We start from the raw sequence: 26,378 nt of genomic DNA, 5'->3' as shown, positions 1-26,378 counted from the left end.
CTTCTACATAACTTTCTGGCTCTCCTGGATGAGTATTTCATACTTTTCTCTCAACCATTAACCGTCCTCTCCCCACTTCAACCCCCCCCCCACTCCCACTTCCCCTGAGGGAAAAAAACAACCAGAAGCAAATGCCTAATAAAAAGCAACCAGAAGGAAATGTCTAACTTATCTACAATTGTCTCCCTTATCTACAATTGTCCCTACCCCTACACTTGGGGACTTTGCTAAACTTCAATTATTAACATGCCCTCTATTTATCTAAGGCAGATCCTCAGCTTGTCTGTCTCACACTACTCCCTTGCCTTCCTCAGCTTGTCTGTCTCACACTACTACTCCCTTGCCTTCCTACAACTATTTCTTTAGTTGTCCCTTCCCTCTCCTGCATCATAAATTATCCCTTTTTCCCCTGTACTGGGTCATTCCTTTCACCATACTCACATGTTGAAATAGCACCATCTTTTAAGGAAAAGAGCAATGAAGGAAAAAAAAAAATTCCCTTACAGCTACTGCCCTGTTTCTCTCTTCTTCTTTGCAGCAGAACTCTTCCAAAGAACTGTCCACTCCAGTTTTCCTTCTATTGTCTTGGAATCTCTCCATGAAGGCTTTCCACTCCACCTTTCTGTTAGAATAGCACTGTCCCAGGTCACCCGTGATCTTTCCAAAGAGAAATCCACAGATCAGCGCTTCCTGCCAGCAGTACTCAAAGTGGTCCCTCTTACATGCTTCCCATGCCTTCCAACACCCCCACTCTTCCTACTTCTCTTACTTTAGGAATGGGTTTCTCTTAATTTCCTAGACCTTAAACACTGGCATTCTCCAGGGTTGGCCCTTAGATAACTTCTCTTTCCATGCTTGCCTCCTAAGTGAATCTAGTGGGTTCCCTCCTGTGTCCAAAAATGTCTGATTTACTGATGGTTACCAAATTTATGCCTCTAGCTTTGACCTCTCCCCTATTCTACACTCTCCCATGTCCAATGATCTTCTTGATTTCTCCCCTTAGATGTCAACATGTCCAAAGCTGAATTCCTGATTTCTGGTGTCCCAATCTTTTCCTCCTGCTCTTCCTCAGCTCCAGTTGTTCATGTCAAAAACTGAGGAGTCATTCCTGATTCCTTGCTCAGGAGATGCTGCTTGCCCTACCGTCAAAATAGATTGATTCCGAATCTCACCATTCCTCACAATCTCCACTCAAGCCAAGGCCATCCCTTGAATGCCATTACCTTCTCACTGGCTTTCTTTCTTCTACCCAGAGCAGCCTGAGAGAAACTTAAAATATGAAGCCAGGAGTTCCCATCATGGCATAGAGGAAATGAATCTGACTAGCATCCATGAGGATGCAGGTTCGATCCCTGGCCTTTCTTGGTGGGTTAAGGATTCGGTGTTGCCTTGAGTTCTGGTGTAGGTTGCAGATGCATCTCAGATCTGACATTGCTGTGGCTGTGGTGTAGGCTGGCAGCTACAGCTCTGATTCGACCCCTAGCCTGGGAATCTCCATGTGCCATGGGTACGGCCCTAAAAAGACAAAAAAAAAAAAAAAAAAGTGGAGCCAAATTACCATGTGTCCAAAGCCTTCCTTCCAGTGGTTTCCTGTTTTAATGGGGGTAAAAGTTCAAGTCTTTACAATGGCCTGCAAGACCCCAGCGATCTGGCCTCTTGCTATCTCTTCTAGGTTATCATCCTTGTCTCCCTGTCTTTGTGTCCCCCCCCCACACACACACTGCTTCCTCCTTTTCATTACATTCCTCTCAATCACTATTCTGGCCATGCTGGCCTGCCCACCTTTCCTTGAAGGAACTTCGGAACCTCTGCACTTATTACTTCCTCCAGATGTTCATAGGGGCCTCTTCATTCAGCTCGAATTTCGCCTCCTCTCTGAAAATCCTGTTATCAGGGAGCTCTTCTCCGAAAATTTGTTAAATACAGCATCTCCTACATACATTCCTCTTAACACAATTATTTGTACATTATTAACTCCTCTCCGCACTCTGAGGGCAGAGACTTTGTTGTTACCACTGTATCCTTAAGACCCAGAAAGAGCCTGGCACACTGTGGGTGCTGCATGAATCAATGAAGGTGGTGGTGATGGTGATGATTCATTTTATGATTTTATTAAGTATGAAGGTTTTGGATTATTTAATTAAACTTTTAAAGAATTCACATTCAACTTTTTAAAACACTACGTAAAATGTGGTTGGTCCCTGTACACACACACAGTCTTACCCATGATCGCTTGTTTTGACTTGTATTTGATCATGGGACTGTTACTTACCAACATTTAAATATAAATCATGCAGCAGACATTGTGCTAAGATTATCCAGTTTAATCTCCACAATTCAGCATATGCTATTATCCCATTTTACAAAAGAAGCAAAATGAGGCTTAATGAGTTTGAGGCCAGCTAAAGACAGGAAGTGACAGGGTTGGGATAGAATCGCTGTGTGCCTAGCTTCAGAACCTAACTTCGGAATTATGATGTGGCTGCTACAATAAAAGCCTCCTGGAGATCCTGGTGATATGCTTCGTTCATGTCGGTCATTTATATGTTTATATACTAAAGTACAAAGATATTTAAGAAATAATGTTTAGGAGTTCCCGTCGTGGTGCAGTGGTTAACGAATCCGACTAGGAACCTTGAGGTTGCGGGTTCGGTCCCTGCCCTTGCTCAGTGGGTTAACGATCCGGCGTTGCTGTGAGCTGTGGTGTAGGTTGCAGACTCGGCTCGGATTCCGCGTTGCTGTGGCTCTGGTGTAGGCCAGTGGCTACAGCTCCGATTCAACCCCTAGCCTGGGAACCTCCATATGCCGCGGGAGCGGCCCAAGAAATAGCAACAGCAACAACAACAACAACAAAAAGACAAAAGACACACACAAAAAAAGAAATAATGTTTAGGTCTGGAAATCAAGGGTTAAATTTTGTAATTGTTAAACAGTAGTAAATTATAAATGAGATACTTTTTACTAATTTTGAGCTAAAGGTGAGATCTCATGGCTCTTTGCCCAGTGGCCTTGAGTAGCTCTGTGGTCTGGTTCAAACAAACATATTTTAATACCCTAACTGGTGAGCTGTTGCTATGGTTGTGAAGGCTTTTGTGGGTGAGTCCATAGCTACGGATAACACAGAACTGGTTTGAAGTGCTAGGGGCTACTTCTCAAGAGGAAAGTGAGACAGGAATTAACAATTTAGGATTTTTACAGTTAACTTTGCAGTAGATGATTGCTCTTCAGAAAGACAGCCTCATGCTCAAGAACAGAAACTGATGATGAGGGAACAAAGAGGGAACTGCTAAGTACAAGGAGAGGATATCAATGAAACCATGCCTAGTTCTTTTTAACTTCCTGGTTTTCTAGAAGAAATGGAGCCCAAGTCTAGATACAGTTGAGGATCCAAGCAGTTTTCCTCTCTCCTTCTTCCTTCTCTCTGCCACTTCCTACTTATGCTCCTGGTCCAGTATTTGGGACATGAAACCCATCCTGAAGACCTGAGTGATTGGGCAATAGTAACCTGGTATTTGGGGTAATACAACAAATAGATTAATAGAACCAGCTTTTCACTTACAAATTCCAGAGGCCTATGAAGGGAGCAGCTGCTGTTGGTTGCACTTGCTCCCCATGGAAGGAAACAATATGCTGTCCTGGGTTTTTATAGGAGGGATTTATTTGCAGAATCAAGTAGTGATGCCCTGGGGTAGCTGGTAGCCAATTATATGAAGCTAAGTCCTGTTCATTAATGCAGATAATAATGTGCTGAATATTGTTTGTAAGGACATAAATGTGTTTTTTTATTACCACCATGAGTCTTAAAATGTGACTCCACATTCAAGATACTCCACTCTGTTGTCTAATCCACTCTGAAGAAAAGAGCTGGAAGGGAACCTCTTTGAGGTTCTGTTTGCTGTATGGGGAACAAATGTCAGAATTGTGAGTGAGGACTTGTTATAACCATATCGCATTCCTGAGTTCATTCATGGCATGATGGCATGAAATATTTTCATTGACCTTATCTAATGTGAGTGAAACTACCAAGCTTTTGTATTTGCTGGTACCTCAAAAATTCAATTTCTTGTTGATTTTATGATCTGTATTGGGATGGCATGCTTCATTTCTCTGTTTTCATTGTGAGTTCACAAGTGCAAATTGTGTATTTTAAGGTGTTACAATGTGTATATAACTCAGAATTTTCCCTTAAGTATCTTGACTTCATTGTTTAAAAATTGCTGAGCTATAACTTTTCAAAGATTCAAAATAATTAAGGCTGTCTTTAGACAAGATTGTGAACAGAGAAATAAGATAGGAAGTGACATGGGCAGGCAATTACAGCTCCTCTTCAGGATTAGCCCATAAGGAGACATGAAGTATTCTTATGTGTCCTTTTATTATTGCGGGCTTTGTGTCATGACCTCTTCATTTTTATCCCCCCCATTCTAACATCTGCTGGCTTTTAAATGGAATAATTTTTTTGACATTTTCAGTGTTTGAGGGTTGCTTTGCACATACTCAACTATTGTTCCCAAGCAACTGACTGGTTAAATTTAGGATTGGGCTCTCATGCTGTGACCTTAATAACCAAAGCCTTTTTGGCTTTAAAATATGAATTGTAGTTTATTTCACTGTTCTTTGTCCTTTTTTTTTTTTTTTTTTTTCTTTTAAATAGGCTGCAGATACTTTGGCTGTGAGGCAAAAAAGAAGAATTTATGATATCACCAATGTCTTGGAAGGAATTGACCTAATTGAAAAAAAGTCAAAAAACAGTATACAGTGGAAGTAAGTTACAAATCAGTACTCTATGTTAAAACCTTTATTGTCTTTTAAATGCTCTGTAAAATCTGACCTTTCTACCACTTATGTCTCTTAAGTACTCCATTTCAGCCTTTTACTCCAGTCACATCAGGCCCTTCCTGTGGCCCTGGACACAACACCTCTCTGGGCTTGTGTGTGTCACTCCTGGGCTGGGATGTCCCCTTGCTCACTCTGCTGTTTATACTCTTACAATTCAAATCTGATTTTCTCCCTGAATCTGCTCATGTGGTCCACACTGCATAATGCTTTGTGTTATTAATCCCTCTATGCCTAAGTGTTTATCTGCCTACCTAATATAAACTGCTTGAAAACAATAGGAACTATGTCTTACACATAGGAATATGTACTTTATAAGTAATGGTAAGTTGAAATGCATGTCATTATTTGTCAGTTGTTGTATGTTTAAATGTGACAAACAAATACTTTCTGTTCCACAAATTTGTTCCCTTTGGCCTTAGTTTTTGGTTTTTTTTTTTTTTTTTTTTTTTTTCGTTTATCTTAGCCAAATATTCCACCAAAATAGTAAAAGATTGTAACCTGTTTCATCTGTATCTAAGTCTACAAGGTGAGACTTCCAGGTGTGACAACTTGGCTTTGATGTCCTTTTGGTACCTCACTCACCACCCTGAACTTGCAGATGACAAAAAGGACATATTGAGAATTTTTGTGATTTAACTGTTCTTGCCAATAAACTGCCTAAGCAAATATGTTCAGAGGGTATGGTATTTAAATTTTGTAAGGATTTTAATGCTTGATTATTAGAAGAGTGTAAAGACTTTTGTCTTGAGTATATTACTAATTCAGTGAGTTTTATTTCTACAAAAATTAAGTGATGCTAACCTGGGTCCACTGCTGGGGATATTAAATCTCATGTGTTTTTAAGAGGTGTAGGTGCTGGTTGTAACACTAAAGAAGTCATAGATAGATTAAGATATCTTAAAGCTGAAATTGAAGATCTAGAACTGAAGGAAAGAGAACTTGATCAGCAGAAGTTGTGGCTACAGCAAAGCATCAAAAATGTGATGGACGACTCCATTAATAATAGATATCCTTTTAAATAATCTATCAATATAGCTATAGAATATGTACTTAGATAATCTTTCAGTCTGAAGATCAGTTACTTTAGTATTTTTAGAGTTTAGTTTTGCAAGTGACTACATTTTAAGATTATCAAAATCTTCTAATCATTTATACTAATATTTAAAATATATTAGGTAGTACATCTATCCCTGTGTTGCATTGAGGAAAAATAAATTCATCTATGTTCAGTCTAGCCTTTGATAGGATGTAATATGCTAGTAAATTGTGCTTAGGGGGTCTGCCAATTTGGAAGTCATTTTTAAGTGCATAGATATACTTAAATTAGTGTTCTGTAGTGGTGAAAAATTCAGTAACTCTCAAAGTTTTGAAAAATTAATTTTGGTTTGAAAGTGAAAATTATGGGCCTACAACCAGTCTTAGATATTTCCTGCCTGATATTAACCCAAGGACTGACTGACTGGAGGTTGGGGTTCCAAGACTGGTGTAGCTATCATATTATATTGAGGGGAAAAAACTTTAGTGATATACTTCATGTATTTCTTTCTTTCTTTCTTCCTTTCCTTTCCTTTCCTTCCTTCCTTCCTTTCTTTCTTTTTTTCTTTCTTTTTTTTTTTTTTTTTTACAGTTGTATAAAACTTCCAGTGGCATATGGAATTTCTTGGGCCAAGGGTCGAATTGGAGCTACAGCTGTGGCCTACACCATAGCCACAGCAATACTGGATCCGAGCCACATCTATGACCTATGCTGTAGCTCGTGGCAATGCCAGATCCTTAATCCACTGAGCAAGGCCTGGAATTGTCCTGACAGAGATAACATTGTGTTCTTAACCTACTAACCTGCAATGGGAACTCCTCCATGTGTTTCTTATAGCCATTATGTCTTAGATATCTTAGACTCTTGATTTGTGAACTTACCTGTACTCATACAGAATTTTTTTTTAAGGGCCACACTCCCAGCCTATGGAAGCTCCCAGGCTGGGGTTGAATCAGAGCTGTAGCTGCCAGCCTCACCACAGCCATAGCAACATGGGATCTGAGCCACGTCTGCAACCTATACCACAGCTCATGGCAACCCAGGATCCCTGACCCAATGAGCGAGGCCAGGAATTGAACCTGCATTGTTGTGGATACTAGTCAGATTTGTTTCTGCTGTGCCACAGTGAAAACTCCTAAAACATTTTAACTACATTTATCTTGTACCATTCATGAACTTTTGACCAATGTATACAGTAAATTTTTCATGTTGTCTTGCCTTTGGTGAACAAGTCCATGATCTCATTTGTTATTTCCTTTCTATGGATCAGAACTCCTTAACAGTTTGATAATAATTGGGGTTTTCAGCTGTACCCTGTGGAGCCCTAAGATTCAAAAAGCATTGAACTAGTTGATCTTGCACTTTGCTGTACTGCTTCCCAAGATTCTGGCCACTCCCAATTCTCCAAACCATGACCTCAGAAGATTCTTGATGTGCAAACTCATATAGTTGCTCTTCACTCCTGCTGAGAGCATCCTTCCCCCCATCAATATCCTTCCCCCAGGAGCCCCTGTGTCTATGAGGAATGTGTTTTCCATCTCTCTCCCAAGGGTTCTCAGATGATACAGAAATCAGAAGTGGCTTCTTCTCAGAGCAAAGGATAGACACTTCTTTTCTGGACCTTTATTTGATTGTCTTTGCCTTTTCAGACTGAAGACTTGTTTTTTTTTAATTTGCCCATGTGTGAAAATCCCTACATGCATTTGGTTATTTTGGCCTTCACATGTATTATCTTAATTTAAATGTCTAGACTTTGATATAAATGTTGTTCCTTAACTCTATGACAGCACATTTTCCTATGTAACTCATGAAGACATCTGTAATTGCTTTAATGGTAAGTACTGTTAGCAAATTTTTTCTTACATTTTTCTTCTGATCAACCTATTTAGTGTAACATGATTCAAAATTCCCCTCATCTTAAATAATTATTTTCAGGACTTGTGGACATTTTGTCTTACTCTACAGTGCCTCGTGTTGATAGGTTGCTTTCACTTCTGTTCTCATTATAGTAACTTCTTTTTCCACCTTTCACTTCTTTGCCTGCATTAAGTGCAGACTGTGTGTGGGAGAGGCAGCTAAGTCAGAGGGGGATTAAGCAACAGTCTCAAAGTCATAGGAAGCACAGAATCAATGACCAAACTTGAATTAGAACATGGTTCTCATTGCACTACTTATGAAACTATATAGAGCAAGTATACTGGTCACAAATGGAACCCAAAGAAAACATGAGGACGTTTTGGTGTATCCATTTTCTAACTAGGAAAATTATTCCTCACCCTTTTCCATCCCTAGCCTCCATGTTTTCCCTTTAACATGACAGTATAATGTATTAATAACTAAAATAGGGGTGAGGTTGGGACTGCATTCTCATAATATATGTAACATAAGTAAAATGAAATTTTTCATACACTTATATTTAATTGTGCATGGCATATTAAAAGGACAGTATTCTGTACCATCACATCAAAAAAAAAAAAAAAAAAAAAAAAAAAGGGCCACTGCCAAACACCTTGCCAAGTGGATTCTGATTTTCATCGATTATTACATTAGTAATATATATGGCCTTATTGTTCTATTTACCACCATATATCCCAAGCTTTCAAAGAAAATTTGGGGAAGTGTTCTTAATCTTCAACTCAGGAGAGACTGCTGTAAAATTTGGCTTCAAAAGTAAGTTCACTTAAGCTCAGGATTTTACTGTACCACACCTAATCTCTAGTATCTCCAGTCAGTTAGGTAGTATAAATGCTTCAAGCAAACAGTGTTATTTAACTGATGGGAAAAAGTTTTAAGAATCTCAGAAATGACATGAGACTGGGTAAAAGCAAAATTAACTTGAGCTAAATTTGTTAATAAGAATAATAGAGCTAACACTGAGTATTTATCCTGTTCTAAGATCTACTAATACATAAACTTCCTCGTTTAACCCTCAAAACAAACCTATGCAGTGAGTTATATGCCACCGTTTTACAGAATTAAGAACCATTACTTAAGGTTACCTGGCCTGGGATTCAAATACAAGCATTCTGGCTACAGAGTCCATACTTTTGGCCACTGTATTCTGGGATCAACAGTATTTTCTAAAATGTAAAAATCTTTATTTCTTAATTTTTTTGACCAGGTGATACACTTTTGGCCATTCAAGCACCTTCTGGTACACAGCTGGAGGTACCTATTCCAGAAATGGTAAGTATGTAGAATAATTTTTGTTAAAATGAATCGACTGTTTCAAGAGGGAGAAATATATTTTCTTTAGCTGAACATGAAGTAATTGCATGTAAACACTTTGAAGTTACTGTTTTCATGTTGTCTGTTTGATAGTACTGATATCTGAATTTGAATGTGTTCAGTACTTTGGTTAAAAAAAATTATGGGAGTTCCCATCGTGGCACAGTGGTTAACGCATCCGACTAGGAACCATGAGGTTGTGGGTTCAATCCCTGGCCGTGCTCAGCGGGTTAAGGATCTGGCGTTGCTGTGAGCTGTGGTGTAGGTTGCTGACGAGGCTCAGATCCCGAGTTGCTGTGGCTGGGGTGTAGGCTGACGTCTATAGCTCCAATTAGACCCCTAGCCGGGGAACTTCCATATGCCCCGGGAGCGGCCCTAGAAATAGCAAAAAGACAAAAAAAAAAAAAAGAGCTTTTAAAAAAAAAAATTATGAAAGTGACTGAGTCATTTAATATTTTATTTTTTAATAAATTTAACTTATTTTGGCTAGAAGATATCAAGGAAAGAGTAATAATATAGTTAATAGCCTTAAAAAATCAGTTTTAAGTATTTTTAACCAGTGTAATATTCCTGATTGAGGAAAAAACTCAAAACTGACAAGCCTCTGACCAGAATCACCAAGAAGAAAAAGTTCATTACTCAATAATGAAAAGCTGAACACCTTCCTGCTAAAATCTGGAATAAGACAAGGATGCCCATTCTCACTTCTATTCATCATAGTATTGGAATTCCTTACCACAGCAATCAGACAAGAAAAAGAAAAGGTATCCACATTGGAATGGAGGAGGTAAAGCTGTCATTATATGTAATAACATGATATTATATATAGAAAATCCTAAAGAATCCACACAAATACTACTAGAACCGATAAATAATTTGGCAAGGTAGCAGGATTACAAGATTAACACACAGAAATCAGTGGCATTTCTTTACACTAACAAAGAAATATCAGAAGGAATCACACCAGTTTTAAAATCACACTAACAAAACAAACAAATAAATAAATAAATAAACCACTTAGGAATAAAACTGATCAAGGAGGTAAAAGAATTATATGCTGACAACTATCAAACATTAGTAAAGGAAATCAAATATGATTCAAAGAAATAGAAAGATATCCCATGTGCTTGGATAGGAAGAATTAACATTGTTAAAATGGCCATACTATCCAAAGCATTCCACAGATTTAATGTGATCCCTATCAAATCACCCATGACATTTCTCACAGAACTTGAACAAATAATCCTAAAATTTATATGGAATGATAAAGGACCCAGAATTGCCAAAGCAATCCTGACAAAAAAGAACAAAACAGGAGGCATAATCCTCCCAGATTTCAGACAATACTACAAAGCTTACAGTAATCAAACACAACAACAACAACAAACCAAAACAAATGAAACAAAACAAAACAAAAATCCAAACCATGTGGTCTGGGCATAAAAACAGACATATGGATTGATAGAATAGAATAGAGAGCTCAGAAATAAACCCAGACACTTAAGCTTCCACAAAGGAGGTAAAAATATACAATGGGAAAAAGACAGTCTTTTCAGCAAGTGGTGCTGGGAAAGTTGAACAGTTGCATGTAAATCAACAAAATTAGAACAAAGCCTCACACTATGCACAAAAATAAACTCAAAATGGCTTAAGACTTAAATGTAAGATATGACATCATAAAAATCCTAGAAGAGTACAAAGGCAAAACATTCTCTGACATGCCAGTGCCTACTTAGGTCAGTCTCCTAAGGCAATAGAAATAAAAAGAAAAATAAACAAATAGAACATAAACAAATTTACAAGCTTTTTTACAGCAAAGGAAACCATAAAAAAAAAAAAAAAAGACAAGCTATAGACCAGGAGAAAATAATTGCAAACAATGTGACAAAAGAAGGGCTTAATTTCCAAAATATACAAACAGCTCATACAACTCAACAACAACAAAGCCTAACAAAAACAGGCAGAAGACCTAAATAGACATTTCTCCAAAGAAGATATACAAATGGCAGATAGGCACATGAAAAGAGAAATGCAAATCAAAACTACAATAAAATTCCACCTCATACTGGTCAGAATGGTCATCATTAAAAAGTCTACAAATAACAAATTGCTGGAAACGACCAACACTATTGGTGGGAATGTAAATTGATACAGCCACTATGTAAAACAGTATTGAGGTTCCTCAAACTAAAAATAGAGTTACCATTTGACCCAGCAATCCCACTTCTGGGCATATATCTCCACAAATTTATAATTCAAAAAGATACATGCATCTCTATATTCACAGCAGCACTATTCACAATAGTGAAGACATGGAAACAACCCAAATGTCCATCAACAGATGAATGGATAAAGAAGATGTGGTATATATACCTATACAATGGAATACTACTCAGCCATAAACAAGAATGAAATAATGCCATTTGCAGCAACATGGATGCAACCAGAGATTCTCATACTAAGTGAAGTCAGAAAGATCAAGACAAATACCATGTGAAATCACTTGTATCTGGAATCTAATATACAACAAAATTCCTAGGCCAGGGGTGTTATCAGAGCTACAGCTGCTACACCACAGCCACAGCAACATCAGATCTGAGCCACATCTGCAACCTACACCACAGCTCATGGCAATGCTGGATCCTTAACCCACTAAGCAAGGCCAGGGATCGAACCCACAACCTCAAGGTCTCTAGTCAGATTCATTTCCGTTGAGCCACAACAGGAACTCTGATTTTAGTTTTTGGATTCAAATTTCTACAAAGACACTGATTTGAAAACTATAGCAATCGAAAAAGAGGCAGAAAAATATCACTGTTATCACCTTTCTCTCTCCTCCTGGCTATTCTAAGTTCATATTTAGGCATTTATCTTACTAGACTGAAGACTTGGAATAATAATTATCCTTTTGAAAGGCAGGGGCTTTATATTTCTGTCTGAAAAAATCAGTTGTCTTTGAGCTTGGCTGAATGGAAAAGAAGTTTTGATTTGTGAAATAACTGCCACTTAAGACCACACACTGAGCTGACCACACCCGGGGCGGCTGGATGACAGAGGATTGAATTCCTTACATCTGAATGCTTGGAGCACTGCTGAGCATTGATATGTATAATTACAGCAAAAATAGATGGTGTCCAGAATTCTATAACTGGGAGTTTTTGATGACCAGTATTTGAGAAATACTTACTTTTAAGGGCAAGTGGTTTATAACCCTCAATAGCCCATTCTACTCTCGGCCTCTACGTTTTGGCTTAAATTTTATTTTGTTGTGTGTATTTAATTAGTTCTTGATAGCTTTGTCTGTTTTATTTTTAATGTTTCAAGGTAGCTATAAATGTTGACATTTCTTCATTTGTTTACACCCAATAACTTCAAAGGGTCAGAATGGACAAAAGAAATACCAGATCAACCTAAAGAGTCATTCAGGACCTATCCATGTGCTGCTTATAAATAAAGAGTCCAGCTCATCTAAGCCTGTGGTTTTCCCTGTACCCCCACCTGATGACCTCACGCAACCTTCTTCTCAGCCGTCGACTCCTGTGACGCCACAGAAATCCACCACCGCAACTCAAAACCTGCCTGAGCAACATATCTCTGAAAGAAGCCAGAATCTTCAGCAGACAGCAGCCACAGATGTATCTTCAGGTGAGTTCAGAGCCTTTGTTTTAAAAAGTAGAGAGGGGAAAATATGAAGACTGTATTCAACAAGTTGGAGAGCTTTTCTGAATTTGTCAATTGTGATATTATTCTGTTACCTGGTTCGGAAGGCAACATGGGAAACGTAATCAACAAGTGTTAATTTAGTATCTCCTGTGTGCCCAGCACTGAGATAAGGTATCGAGAGGAAAATTTAAAAACATTTTGTCTTTAACTACATCACTACATACTTATACTCATTTGTATAAATATATGTAATTATACAAATATATTTATAGAGGTGAAAAATATGTATGTATATATACATATATAGGTACACACACATCTATATACACATATGGGTATGTAATATGTGTATATATATGTAAATATGCATGGATATTCAGAAATATACAATGAGGTATAATACAATGCAATTAAAACTATGTGTGAAACTATAAATACTGAGCAAAGGAAAGATATTTAATGGGCTAAAGTTTGCAGTTTTCCTTAGGATTCCATTTTTCGAATTAAACCAAGTTTGTTCCCCCACTCCCCTTTTACTGTATACATATGCCAGCTTTTTATCTGAGGTTTGCTTTGTAAGATCCTTTTATTTAGTAACTAGTATATATAATTGAAATGCGTTCTAACTACCTTCAGGAAAAACCATAGTAGTGTAGACTATAGGAACTCATGCCTCCTGTTTCTCTGTATTCTCTATTGTTATACTTATTTGGAAAGAGTTGACAAGTAGTCTCAACTACAGTTATTTAGGAAATCTCACCTAAGTTGTTTCATTTGTGAAATGATAAATAGCAGAAACTAAAAACTGGGCATTGGGAATAGGAGCAACATCTCCTAAGTTTATGAAAATTTCTTTGGCACCCTGTCTTTTTCCTTGGTTATGTGGCTGGGTATTTAGCAGCTTAGTGATTCCAAATAAATGGCTATGGTAGATATTCCCTAAATGGTTGCTGAAAGAATGACTGCTATGCCAATCTAGATGTGGTATTGCAGAGCATTAAAAACCATACTGTAGGAGTTCCTGTCATGGCGCAGCAGAAACGAATCCAATGAGGTTGCAGGTTTGATCCCTGGCCTCACTCAGTGGGTTAAGGATCTGGTGTTGCCATTGAGCTGTGGTATATGTCACAGACGCGGCTTGGATCTGATGTTGCTGCAGCTGTGGCATAGGCTGGCAGCTGTAGCTCTGACTGGACCTCTAGTCTGGGAACCTCTATATGCCATGTGTGTGGCCCTAAAAAGCAGGCAAAAAAAAACCCCCAACATATTGTATGTCATCCAATTTGTTTATTTTTATCTTTGGGATGTGGCCTACTCTGGGAGTTCAAAATAGTTAAGAGTGAGACCAAGGGAGTTCCTTGGTGGTCTATTGGCTAGGACTCAGCACTTTCACTGCTGTAGCTCAGGTTCGATTCCTGGCCTGTGAACTGAGATCCCACATCAAGCCAAGGCCCTTTGCAGCCAAACAAAAGGGAAAGAAGAAAAATCTAACTGGACACAGTATTTTTCAGCTTCTTGTTGCCAATATCCTTTCTCTATAAATATTTCTATGCCATAGGCCATAGAGATGCACAAAATAATCATCCTTCAAAACCTTATACTTTTAACTGTAATCTAATTGGGATGAATAAAGTAGACAAGCTGTATATGGTCTAACTTAGACACAATTAGTACAGTGGCTTCCACAAAGCATTAAAAAAAAACTTTTGAGCATTTTATTTCTGTACATGCTTTTGTATTTGGAAACAGTAAAGAAAGTAATTTGGAACCAGACTAGAAAGGGCCTTGAATATCAGACTGAGTTTAAGACTTTAATTAATAAAACCAGGAAGTGGATGTTTAGGATTGTACTTTGGTGAGCACAGAGGTAACATGATAGGAAGGAGAATCTTTTAGCCTGGGTAGAAGAGATCAGAGGCAATGGAGACAGAAGATTAGATGTTTGCAGTTATGCAACTGTGAGAGCACACTGAGGCTAAAATAGGGTGATGACAATGGGATTGGAAAAAGAAATAAGGAACAGATTTGAGAAATATTGTTTAGGCAATATCACAAGTCATATCTGACGTGTAAGATCTGAAGATGAAGTTAATATTCACGTTTTAAGGTTGGGTGATTTCGGTAACCACTGACTACAACACTGAGGAGCCAGCTTTGGAAGAACAATGATGAGTCTTTTGGTCTGCATCTTGAGTTCAGAAGTTTAAAAGTAATGCCAAGTACAGAGTAGGTATCATGAAAATGCTATGTTTCCATAGAGTTCTACTTTAATTTTGTACTGTTAACCAAGCTGCTGATGTTTAAACATAACTGTATTTAATATATACTGTGCTTAAATATAGGCTGTTTAAATATAACTGCCTCTTCTCTGTTAAAATATGTAAATAGAAATGTAACAACACTATCACACTTCTGTTTCCAGCAGGATCTATTAGTGGAGATATCATTGATGAATTAATGTCTTCTGATGGTAAGTAGTTAAAATTTTAATAACTACTTTAAACATCAGTAATGCTTTACTAGAATTTATGAGTGACACATGACTTAAAAAAAAATGAAGAACCTATATATTTTAGCTGCATAATGTACTAAGATGACTCATGAAAATTCTTCCTTAAAACTTTATAGTAAGCATCCTTCAGAAATTTTCTTTGCCTGCATTTTGAGGAAAAAGAATTCATAAGGAGGTACTTATCACCTTTACTGAATAAACTTCTAAACTGTTGGCACACTAGCCTTTTTTATGCATGAAGAATTCAAGACTAAAACAATATATCTAAGTCAACAGCCCACTGGAAAAAATACTCCTACCTCGGCTAATTTCAAGCACTAATGTGAAGTCATTATTACTGACATGAGCCATGTCATCATCTAATCTGAAAGAATTCTTAAAGATCAACTAGCTACAGTACTGTAGTTACTTTAACAATTACTCTTTGGGCCTCACCTTTCTATAAGTTCTTGGATTCAGAGTCCTGATTCCAACAAACATGTACAGCCGAGACCTTGGAAATGGCAGCTGTTAAATTAGCAAATGGTACAGTAACCAAGAGATTGATCAAACTTCTGTAAAAGCAGAGAATTTCTGCATATTTATTAATCTATGTCTAGTTCCTTTCTGTTTTCCAAGTGATAGTTTATTTAGCAGATTAGAGAAAATGCTTTGACCGGTTTCTGAATCATGAATTTTAGTGACAAGTTCAACCAATAAAAATTTTAACCTCTAATTCTCAAACACCGATAATCCATGCATGAAATGTCTTTAAACAAGAATTTTTTAAAATATACACAAAATACAAGTCATTAATTTGATCATTATATATATCCTATTGTATATTTTTTAAAAATTCCTGTATAATGTGAGAAACATAATTTGGATTGATTTGATCCTATTTTATGTTAGACATCATTATCTTTATGTAGAAACCATTTTTAACACTGAATTTCTCTTTTGCTTGCAGTGTTTCCGCTCTTACGGCTTTCTCCGACCCCAGCGGATGACTACAACTTTAATTTAGATGATAATGAAGGAGTTTGTGATCTGTTTGATGTCCAGATACTAAATTATTAGATTCCATGGAAACTCGGGACTGTTATCTACCTCTAACTGTGTAACATTTTAGACTTCTTAATAACCTAAGTATTTAAAATAATGAATGTAACAACTTTTAGTTCACTGATTCTGAACTGTTCTTCCCCTAATACTTTCTTTTATACTTCACAAAACTTCATAAAAACAAAGGGCTCTGATTGCTTCAGGGGAAAAGTGACTTCATATCCACTAACCCCCTTCCCTCAAGTAGTTACATTCTGGAGTTTCAACTTTTCTTCCAGTTCTGAATCCTTCTGTTTTCCCCTCATACCAGAGGAAAGTTAAGGTTATCAAAAACAAAAATGTTGCCCAAGGGCTCATCACATTTGTCTTAGAGTTTTACTGCCACGAGACTGTCCCTATTCTGCGTCTCCTCCAGTTCAAACAAACAGACATTCACTGCCACTTATAAAGTGAAGGGTGTAAACTAGGAGATATTAACTGTTTCAGTGAACAGATTTTGTGAAGTGCCTTCTGTTTTAGCACTTTAAGTTTATCACATTTTGTTGACTTCTGACATTCCACTTTCCTAGATTATAGGAAAGATCTGTTTATGTAGTTTGTTTTTAAAATGTGCCAATGCCTGTACATTAACAAGATTTTTTAAAATAAAATTGTATAAAACATTTAATTTATTGGTCTTTTGGGGGAATTTGATGCATCGCCAGTGTATTACAACTGAGCCATTAATCTTGTAGCTTCATCAACATTAACTGGTTCTTTCTCAGGACACTGCTGAGGACTCTGGAGAGAGAAAATTTGTATTTAAAAATTTAGATAACAGTAGCAAACAAGAATGACATATAATCTATTATCCTATTTGATTTCTTCCAGTCATATTTTTGGAAGTAGAACAATAAATTCTCATATTTAGACTCAAGTGTTTTAGAGTCTGAATATGCTATGCATACTACAGAGCTAAGTACTAAAAATTATATTCAACATTCAGGCTTTGAAAATTTGACGTTTAATTTATTAGCCATAACAAAAGGAAATGATTTCTACTCACCAGCTGTTTCTGCAGAGGTTCAAGGGAAAGGCCTTTTGAGAAATGTGCAAGTTCCTTTTGTATATCCAGAAAAGCTTTATTCAGTCTGTTAACTTTTTCTTCATTCACAATGTTTATCTTAAAAAAAAAAAAAAAGAGCATTAATGCATGATCTTCTGTTAAGGATAAAATATATGCAAAATTACTTTAATCTTGCTAACCCCCCAAATCTAAAAACTCTTATCAACTCTTCCAATTTGTAGGGACAATTCACACTAAAATTCTTGTAGTCTTTATTTTTTAAAGTTTTATTAAGGTATAGTTGATTTATGAGGTTGTGATAATTTTTGTTGTACAACAAAGTGATTCAGTTATATATTTATATACATCATTCTCTCTCAGATTCTTTTCCCACATAGATTAGCACAGAACATTGGGTAGAGTTCTTTATGCTATACAGCAGGTCCCCATTGGCCAATCATTCCATATACCCATATACCTGTGCAAAATTTTTATAGGTGTACTTTCAACAGTCTCTGAATTCTTCCTTGATGGCACTCAACTGAAGACAATGGCCCCTGCAGCCCTCCTTGCTCAGATCTAAATGGTGGGGTTGCTATTTTTTTTTTTTTTTTTTTTTTTGTCTTTTTAGGGCCACTTCCAAGGCATATGCAGGTTCCAGGCTAGGGGTCAAATCTGAGCTGGCCTACACCACAGTAATGCAGGATCTGAGTCATGTTTGTGACCTACACCACAGCTCATGGAAACACTGGATCCTTGACCCACTGAGCAAGGCCAGGGATCGAACCTGAATCCTCATGGATGCTAATAAGATTTGTTTCCCCTGAGCCATGGCAGGAACTCTGGGGGTGGTATTCTTAGTCCTTCTTTTTTCTTTTTTTTTTTGCTTTTTAGGACCACACCTGCAGCATATGGAGGTTCCCAGGCTAGGGGTCAAATTGGAACTGCAGCCGCCAACCTATATCACAGCCACAGCAATGCCAGATCCGAGCCGTGTCTTCAACCTACACCACAGCTCATAGCAATACCAGATTCTTAACCTACTGGGCGAAGCCAGGGATCGAACCCACATCCTCATGGATCCTAGTCGGGTTCCTTAACCGCTGAGGCATGAAGGGAACTCCGGTATTCTTGTTCTTTACTGCTGCTCCCCAATCATTTTTCCTTCAAAGCTCAGCTCCTTTATACCTTATGTATCAGGACTTTCTGACATTCCTTCCCTCACTGTTACCTACCAACACCATGATTACTTGAAGAAAGAAAGATCTTCATAAAAGATCTCAAACTCTGGCTCACTGACCCCGCTCATGCCTGGCATCACTGTTTCATGGCTTCAACAATAACCTAATCCTATTGCCTCTTCATCTCTTCAGGTTTGGTCCTCCAGGGATCTTTTATATTACATACCATGCCATCACTCGCATGCATTACCTTAGGCCAAGTCATTACCACCTCCTGTCCTTCTAGTTCACTTAGTTTATTAACAATTCTTTTTTTTTGTAATTATTCTAATTTTTTTAATAGTTATTTCCCCAATACAATTTTTTTCTACTGTACAGCATGGTGACACAGTTACACATACATGTACACATTCTATTTTCACACATTATCATGTTCCATCATAAGTGACTGGACATAGTTCCCAGTGCTTACACAGCAGGATCTCATTGCTAATCCATTCCAAAGGCAATAGTTTGCATCTATTAACCCCAAGCTTCCCAACCATCCCACTCCCTCCCCTTCCCCTTTGGCAACCACAAGTCTATTCTCCAAATCCATGGTTTCCTTTTCTGTGGAAAGGTTCATTTGTGCCATATATTAGATTCCAGATATAAGTGATATCATACGGTATTTGTCTGTCTCTTTCTGACTTACTTACTCAGGATGAGAGTCTCTAGTTCCATCCATGTTGCTGCAAATGGCCTTATTTCATTCTTTTTTATGGCTGAGTAGTATTCCATCATGTATATATACCACATCTTCCTAATCCAATCATCTGTCGATGGACATTTGGGTTGTTTCCCTGTCTTGGCTATTGTGAATAGAGCTGAAATGAATATGTGGGTGCATGTGTCTTTTTTTTTATTACTCAATGAATTTATTAAATTTATAGTTGTACAATGATCAACACAATCCAGCACATCCCACAACCCCAGCACATCCCCCCACCCCCCGAACTGTCTCCTTTGAAAATCATAAGTTTTTCAAAGTCTGTGAGTCAGCAGCTGTTCTGCAAAGAAGTTCATTGTGTCCTTTTATGAGACTCCACATGTCAGTGATAGCATTTGATGTTGGTGTCTCATTGTCTGACTGACTTCACTTAGCATGATAATTTCTAGGTCCATCCATGTTGCTAAGAATGCTGGTATCTCCTTCCCTTTAATGGCTGAGGAATATTCCATTGTATATATGTACCACATCTTCTTGATCCACTCCTCTGTAGATGGACATTTAGGTTGTTTCCATGTATTGGCTATTGAAAATAGTGATGCAATGAACATCAGAGTACATGTGTCTTTTCGAGTCATGGTTTTCTCTGGATGGATACCCAGGAGTCAAATTGCTGGATCAAATGGTAGTTCTATTTTTAGTTTTATGAGGAATCTCCATACTGTTTTCCACAGTGGTTGCACCAATTTACAATCCCACCAACAGTGTAATAGAGTTCCTTTTTCTCCACACCCTCTCCAGCACTTATTGTTTGTAGACTTTTGGCTGATGGCCATTCTGGCTGGTGTAAGGTGGTATCTCACAGTGGTTTTGATTTGCATTTTTCTAATAATGAGTGATGTTGAACATCTTTTCATGTTTTTGGCCATCTGTATGTCTTCTTTGGACAATTGTCTGTGTAGATCTTCTGCCCATTTTTTGATGGGGTTGTTTGTTTTTTTGGTATTGAGCAGTAGGAGGTGTTTCTAAATTTTGGAGATTAATCCCTTGTCAGTTGACTCATTTGCAAATATTTTCTCTCATTCTGTGGGTTGTCTTTTCTTTTCGTTTTGTTTAGGGTTTCCTTTGCCGTGCAGAAACTTTTAAGTTTGATTAACTCCCATTTGTTTTTGTTTTTACTGACATCACTCTAAGAGGTGGATCTGAAAAGATGTTGCTGTTGTTTATGTTGGAAAGTGTTTGGCCTATGTTTTCCTCTAAGAGTTTTATAGTATCTGGTCTTATATCTAGGTCTTTAATCCATTCTGAGTTTATTTGTGTGTATGGTGTTAAGGGCATGTGTCTTTTTTATTTATTTATTTATTTTGATCTTTTTAGGGCCGCACCTGAGGCATATGGAGGTTCCCAGGCTAGGGGTCCAATGGGAGCTGTAGTCGCCAGCCACACAGCCACAGCAATGCAGGATCCAAGCTGCGTCTGCGACCGATACCACAGCTCACGGCAATGCTGGGTCCTTAACCCACTAAGCAAGGCCAGGGATCGAACGTGCAATCTCATGGTTCCCAGTCTGATTTGTTAACCACTGAGCCATGACAGGAACTCCAAGGGCATGTGTCTGGATATATGCCCAAGAGTGGGATTGCTGGGTCTTATGGTAGTTCTATGTATAGATTTCTAAGGTATTTCCATACTGTCTCCATATTGGTTGTACCAGCTTAGATCCCCACCAACAGAGCAGGAGGGTTTCCTTTTCTCCATACCCCCTCCAGCATTTGTTATTTGTGGATTTATTAATGATGCCCATTCTGATTGGTGTGAGGTGGTATCTCGTGATAGTTTTATTTGCATTTCTCTAATAATCAGTGATGTTGAGCATTTTTTTCATGTGCTTGTTGGCCATCTGCACATCTTCCTTGGAAAAATGTCTATTCAGGTCTTTTGCCCATTTTTCAACTGGGTTGTTGGCGTTTTTTGCTGTTGAGTTGTATACGTTGCTTGTATATTCTAGAGATGAAGCCCTTGTCAGTTGCATCATCTGAAACTATTTTTTCCCATTCTGTAAATTGTCTTTTTGTTTTCTTTTTGGTTTCCTTCGCTGTGCAAAAGCTTGCCAGTTTGATTAGGTCCCACTTGTTTATTTTTGCTCTTATTTCTGTTGCTTTGGGAGACTAGCCTGAGAAAATATTCTATTAACAATTCTTAAATCTCACTGAATCCTTCTCCCCCAAGTTCATTACTTTTCACACGTTCATATCCTCCCCTTTACCTTTAACCTGCACAGATTCCAGGACACTCATCAATGACATCTTTACATCTTCCTAACTTTTCTTCTTTTTTTCCATGGATCAAACTTGCTTAGCACTTGGTGGAAATCAACTATCAGCCTTTTCTGAGCTTAAAACTGAAGCTGTATTAAATCATAACTGGCTGACTGGCTTTACTCCAAATTCATGTCCCCCAACTTCAATTTACCATTTATCGTGCCTGACAATCTTACAACCTCCCCCTAGAGAGTTGGGCTACTTGCTAAGAAAATTATTTGATACTTTCGCCAACCAGGCTGCCTACCCACAGATCTTTTACATTAGCATCCATAAAGGTTCTAGGACTTCCCATCTAAACAAAATAATCTTCCTCAAATATAGCAAGCTCTTCCCCAGCTTGCAGCCTTTGCATTCGCTATTCTCACAGCCTAGAAGAGCACTTCCTAGCGGATTGCATCACTTGTTCCTTATCACTCAGGTTTTGGCTTCAGTGTCAACCTTGAAGACAATTCTATCTAAAATTGTCACCCCCAAACTCCCATCATATAATCCAGCCTTATTTCCAAAGTCATGAAACTGCTCAACCAAAAAGCTTAATTCAGCCAGTTCATGAATATTCAAGGTTAAAAACTACATTTCCATGTATTATTATGATAATTACTAAGTCCTTACTACTTCAGCTTGAAATCATTTTCTTGAAGACTCTACTTGATGAAGGAATTTCCCATTTCCCAAATATTTTGAAATAAAGAAGATAAAGCAACTCTTTTCTTGTCAAATTTTGCATTTTAACAAACAAATTATTTTTTCTTCTATTTATAAGATACTTACAGGTTTTTGTTTGAGTTCTAGACATTGTTAGAGAAATAAGAATTATTGAGGAGAAAAAGAATGGATGCTGACGGATATTCCATGTCCTGGCTCTGTTAAGAGCTTCTTAAATAAATTTGAGTTCAGAGATAACTTTTCCATACCACTTTTTTTTTATGATTTCTATGCTCTGAGAAAGCTGTTAAAACTGTTACTTGGGACCCTCACACACCTGCCATTAAAATGCTATTTTCTTTGAGAACATTCAGATCAAGAAAGGGAGGTTATTTTTCTTTTCTTTTTTTTTTTTTACATAAATGTTTAAAATCATCTTGCCTTTGTAGGAAAGGCTAAGAACCTGTTTTAAATATTAGCATTCAGGATTTCAGTAGCTTTATTATTATACTTTACCTGTAAACAAGAAAATCAGAGTGCTTAATTGATACTCACCTTCTTAAGATTAGTGGTAACTGGTTTTGCTTTATTTTTAACCTTAAAACTTTTTTGGTTGGCTATGTGGAATACATTCCTGGATTTCTGCCCTCTTAGTTTGTTTTTGGCCATTGTCTAGGAAAGAAAAGAAAAAGAGCTCAATTAAGTTACCCATATTTATGAACTGTACTCGATTTAAGTTTCTTAAGTAAAAGTACCAATTAAATCTAAGAAATTCCATCTTACTCCTAATTATTTTTAAAATTGCTTCTTGCATTAAAACTATCTCCATGTGTTTTGCCCCTACAAGATTTTTCCATTTGAGTGCAGGGTGCGTACCTAATTCTTTTCTGAATCTTTAGTATCTGAAGAGGCTCCGCATTAATTTTGCATTAATTTCTGCTGGTGGGATTAATTAATAATTTTTTTTTTCTTTTTTGGCTGCCCCATGGCATATGGAGTTCCTGGGTATCAGATCTGAACCACAATTTCAACCTATGCCAAAGCTGTGGGAACGCCAGATCCTTAACCCGCTATGCTGGCCAGGGATTGAATATTTGTTCCAGAGTTCCGGAGATGCCACCAATCCTGTTGTGCCACAACAGGAACTCCTCATTAATTAATATTATCAACATTTAACAGTTTTTTTGTCAGCCCTCGCAGCATCTGACCATGCTAATCACCACCCATCCTTCTGCCAGCCTACATACTGCTATTCCACTCTGGTTCCTTTCATACTCTAGGGCTGACTCCTGTTTCTTTCATTCCTTTTCACTTGCACCGTTTTTGCTCCCGTGTGTACCTCCTCGAAAATCAATCCTAAATATTGCACTTCCGACCCATTCCTTTAAATTACTTTCATGATTTCCATACCACATTTATGTGAAAGGCTTATGCGTTAAAAATTTATTTTTTGTCTTTTTAGGGCCACATCTGCAGCATATGGAAGTTCCCAGGCTAGGGATCAAATCAGAGCTATAGCCACTGGCCTACGCCACAGCCACAGCACCATCAGATCCGAGGCGTATCTGCAACCTACACCACAGTTCATGGCAATGCCAGATCCTTAAACCGCTGAGGGGGCCAGGGATCGAACCTGTGTCCTCATGGATGCTAGTCAGGTTCATTTCCACTGAGCCACGATGGGAACTCTCAAAACTTTAGATATTCTCTGTCCTGTAGCTAAACACACAACTAAGCCTTTAAATTCTTTCTCAGAAACATCTCAAATCTATTCTTAATGCATGAAAAGAACAATTTAAATAATTTTAATAGTTAAGATTTACTGGAGTTCCCGTCGTGGCGCCGTGGTTAACGAATCCGACTAGGAACCATGAGGTTGCGGGTGCGATCCCTGCCCTTGCTCAGTGGGATAACAATCTGGAGTTGCCATGAGCTGTGGTGTAGGCTGCAGACGCGGCTTGGATCCTGCATTGCTGTGGCTCTGGCGTAGGCCTGCAGCTACAGCTCCGATTCGACCCCTAGCCTGGGAAGCTCCATATGCCACGGGAGCGGCCCAAGAAATAGCTAAAAAAAAAAAAAAAAAAAGATTAATTGAGCTTTTACTACATACACAAGCACTATCCTAACATTTTATGTGCTTTAACTAGTTTACTCCTAACAATACCACTTTGTAGGAGGTACTGCTTTACCTTCATTTTACATTAAAAAAAAAAAACTGATACAAAGAAAAATTAATTTGGCCATTGTTACACTGTTAGTAATCAAGGAATGCCAAGATTCAAATCTAGGCAGACTAGATCGAGGGCTCTCACTATGTGACACAGCCTCTCATATACAAATGAAAATGCAATACAAAAATATGATTTAGTACTGCCTCGTTCAGGGCTGGGTTACTGCTTTAGTCCCTAGGTCTATTTGGTTAGACTATGTCTTGGGACAAACTATACCCATGGACCAAATCAGGTCAGGTACCCACTTTAGTAAATGAAGTTTTATTAGAACACAGCTATGTCCATTGGATTACATATTGTAGGGGCAGCTTTCCTGCTACAACTGTGGACTGCAGAGCCTGAAAGATTTACTTTTTGGTCCTTTTCAGAAAGATTGTTAACTCCTGGCTTAAGCCATATGCATTTAAGTCTATATTGCATAGTGGTAGGAAATGAACCATCCCAGTATTAAAATCCTCCAAAGGGAGTTCCCACTGTTGCACAATGGGATCTGAGGCTTCTTGAGATCAGATCTGAACCAAGCCTGGGGATGAAGGTTCTATCCCCAATCCAGCATAGAGAGTTAAGGATTTGGTGTTGTGGCAGCTGCAGCTTAGGTGGCAACTGCGACTTGGATCTGATCCCTGGCCTGGGAACTCCATATGCCTCTGGGAGGCCAAAAAATAAAATAAAATAAAATAAAATCCTCCAATGGTTCTTCCAAACCACAAGAAGCAATATGCTTTGTCCTGGCTCTAGCATAAATCTGTCAAAGGTATCCCCTGCTCCTTCTCTATATCCACCTGGCCTAGTGCACTAATTATTCTTTGAAAACACTTTGCATGTTCTCCCTTTCTTTCTTTTGCTCACATCCTCTCTATTGACTGAAATGTATACTCTCCTTCAATGGTCAGCCTCAGGAAACTATTTAACAGAGACAGCAACCCCAATAGTGCTTTTGAACCCCCACAGCATTCTAATTAAAAAAAAAAAAGTGAACTGAGTAGAAAACACATGATCATTAAAGAAGCATAAAATACACATAATAAATCATCCCCAAATTAAATAATCCAAAATCCTTCCGATAAGTATCCAAGATCCAACCACTCACCTAGTATTCTTTAATACTACTAGCCAAGTGTGGTCAGAACTGATAATACTACATGTGAAATATACACAAACACAAAAAACATAATGGAAGGTGCTGTTACCAGCAGAATACAAGTAGGATCACAAGAGGGAAAGATCTAGTAGAGTTGGTGACTGGAGGAAATTTCCTGGAGAAGGTGATAGCCTATTTGGTGAGATTTGAGATTTTCTCTGACAACCACTTAGAAAATGATGACATGAGAAAAACCCCCTGTGGCTCAGCCACAACCCACCCGACTACTATCCATGAGGACACGAGTTCAATCCCTGGCCCTGCTCCGTGGGTTAAGGATCCAGTCTTGCCTTGAGCTGTGGCGTAGGTTGCAGGTGTAGCTCGGATCCCCTATTGCTGTGGTGTAGGCCAGCAGTTGCAGCTTCAGTTTCAGCGCCTAGCCTGGGAACTTCCATATGCTGCAGGTGAAGCGCTAAGACAAAAAAAAAAAAACAGAGAAAACAACCAGACAACCAAAAACTAGTACCCTGCCATGGGCCGAAGGCCCAGCAGGCACGGGGATTCAGGTCTGGGCCTGTAGGCCTGGCCCAGAAGGGCTGCCTGAGCCATCCAGCGGCAGAACCAAGCGACCAAATCACAGCAGCCAAGCCAATCCTGTCCTAACACCCGGAAACCTCCTGCCAGCCCGCTGGAAAATTTCTTTATTAAACTCTCACCAGACTTCCGAAAGCCTCGTGCGGCTGCTCAAGCTCCAAGTGACGCCAACTGCCTGCGCCCGCATCCTGGAAGTTCCGGGGGAGGGAACCAGTCAAAAGTCCTCATAGCGGTCGTAGTTCCGCC

General features: G+C 38.3%; 2 protein-coding genes across 6 annotated transcripts in view; one reads left to right on the top strand and one right to left on the bottom strand.

Moving 5' to 3' along the window:
* The window catches only part of E2F5 (E2F transcription factor 5), a 39,779-nt gene extending 22,790 nt beyond the window's left edge, over positions 1-16,989 (top strand). The window contains exons 2-8 of one of the 2 annotated variants that reach the window (XM_085021161.1): positions 4,655-4,764; positions 5,684-5,847; positions 7,668-7,709; positions 8,997-9,061; positions 12,481-12,748; positions 15,192-15,236; positions 16,228-16,989. In XM_085021161.1, the coding sequence (XP_084877287.1) occupies positions 4,655-4,764; positions 5,684-5,847; positions 7,668-7,709; positions 8,997-9,061; positions 12,481-12,748; positions 15,192-15,236; positions 16,228-16,337 (804 nt within the window). In that variant the 3' untranslated portion in view covers positions 16,338-16,989. Of the gene's footprint in view, positions 1-4,654; positions 4,765-5,683; positions 5,848-7,667; positions 7,710-8,996; positions 9,062-12,480; positions 12,749-15,188; positions 15,237-16,227 lie in introns of both variants that reach the window. The other variant, XM_085021160.1, reaches the window with a different exon arrangement.
* On the bottom strand, positions 14,459-26,331 carry RBIS (ribosomal biogenesis factor). Of its 4 annotated transcripts, none has more exons than XM_085021166.1 (4): positions 25,819-26,331; positions 22,782-22,898; positions 17,368-17,484; positions 14,459-17,102 (listed from the first exon to the last, which is right to left on the bottom strand). In XM_085021166.1, the coding sequence occupies exons 1-4, from the start codon at positions 25,831-25,833 to the stop codon at positions 17,031-17,033; spliced, it is 321 nt and encodes a 106-aa protein (XP_084877292.1). In that variant the 5' UTR covers positions 25,834-26,331; the 3' UTR covers positions 14,459-17,030. The 4 variants fall into 4 exon arrangements, with proteins under 4 accessions (XP_084877292.1, XP_005663054.2, XP_084877293.1 ...); XM_005662997.4 differs by having other exon boundaries at positions 25,889-26,331; XM_085021167.1 differs by having other exon boundaries at positions 26,065-26,331.
* Between the last annotated feature and the right edge of the window lie 47 nt (positions 26,332-26,378).

Source organism: Sus scrofa, chromosome 4 (genome assembly GCF_054392235.1).
Source record: "Sus scrofa isolate SSC_HxYL_T2T_F1_AM1 chromosome 4, Sscrofa_HxYL_maternal_Yorkshire_Landrace_v2.0, whole genome shotgun sequence".
In the NCBI taxonomy this organism is placed as follows: domain Eukaryota; kingdom Metazoa; phylum Chordata; class Mammalia; order Artiodactyla; family Suidae; genus Sus; species Sus scrofa.
The sequence above is the reverse complement of the archived record's forward strand: the minus strand, read 5'-3'. Positions and strand labels throughout refer to the sequence as shown.

Excerpts from the sequence above, each read along its gene's own strand:
- RBIS (XM_005662997.4), bottom strand. The coding sequence starts at position 25,993 with ATGGAAGTTCCCAGGCTAGGCGCTGAAACTGAAGCTGCAACTGCTGGC. Across the intron at positions 17,485-22,781 it reads TTACCACTAATCTTAAGAAG|ATAAACATTGTGAATGAAGA; the intron begins GTGAGTATCAAT and ends TTTTTTTTTAAG. Across the intron at positions 17,103-17,367 it reads AACCTCTGCAGAAACAGCTG|AGTCCTCAGCAGTGTCCTGA; the intron begins GTGAGTAGAAAT and ends TTCTCTCTCCAG.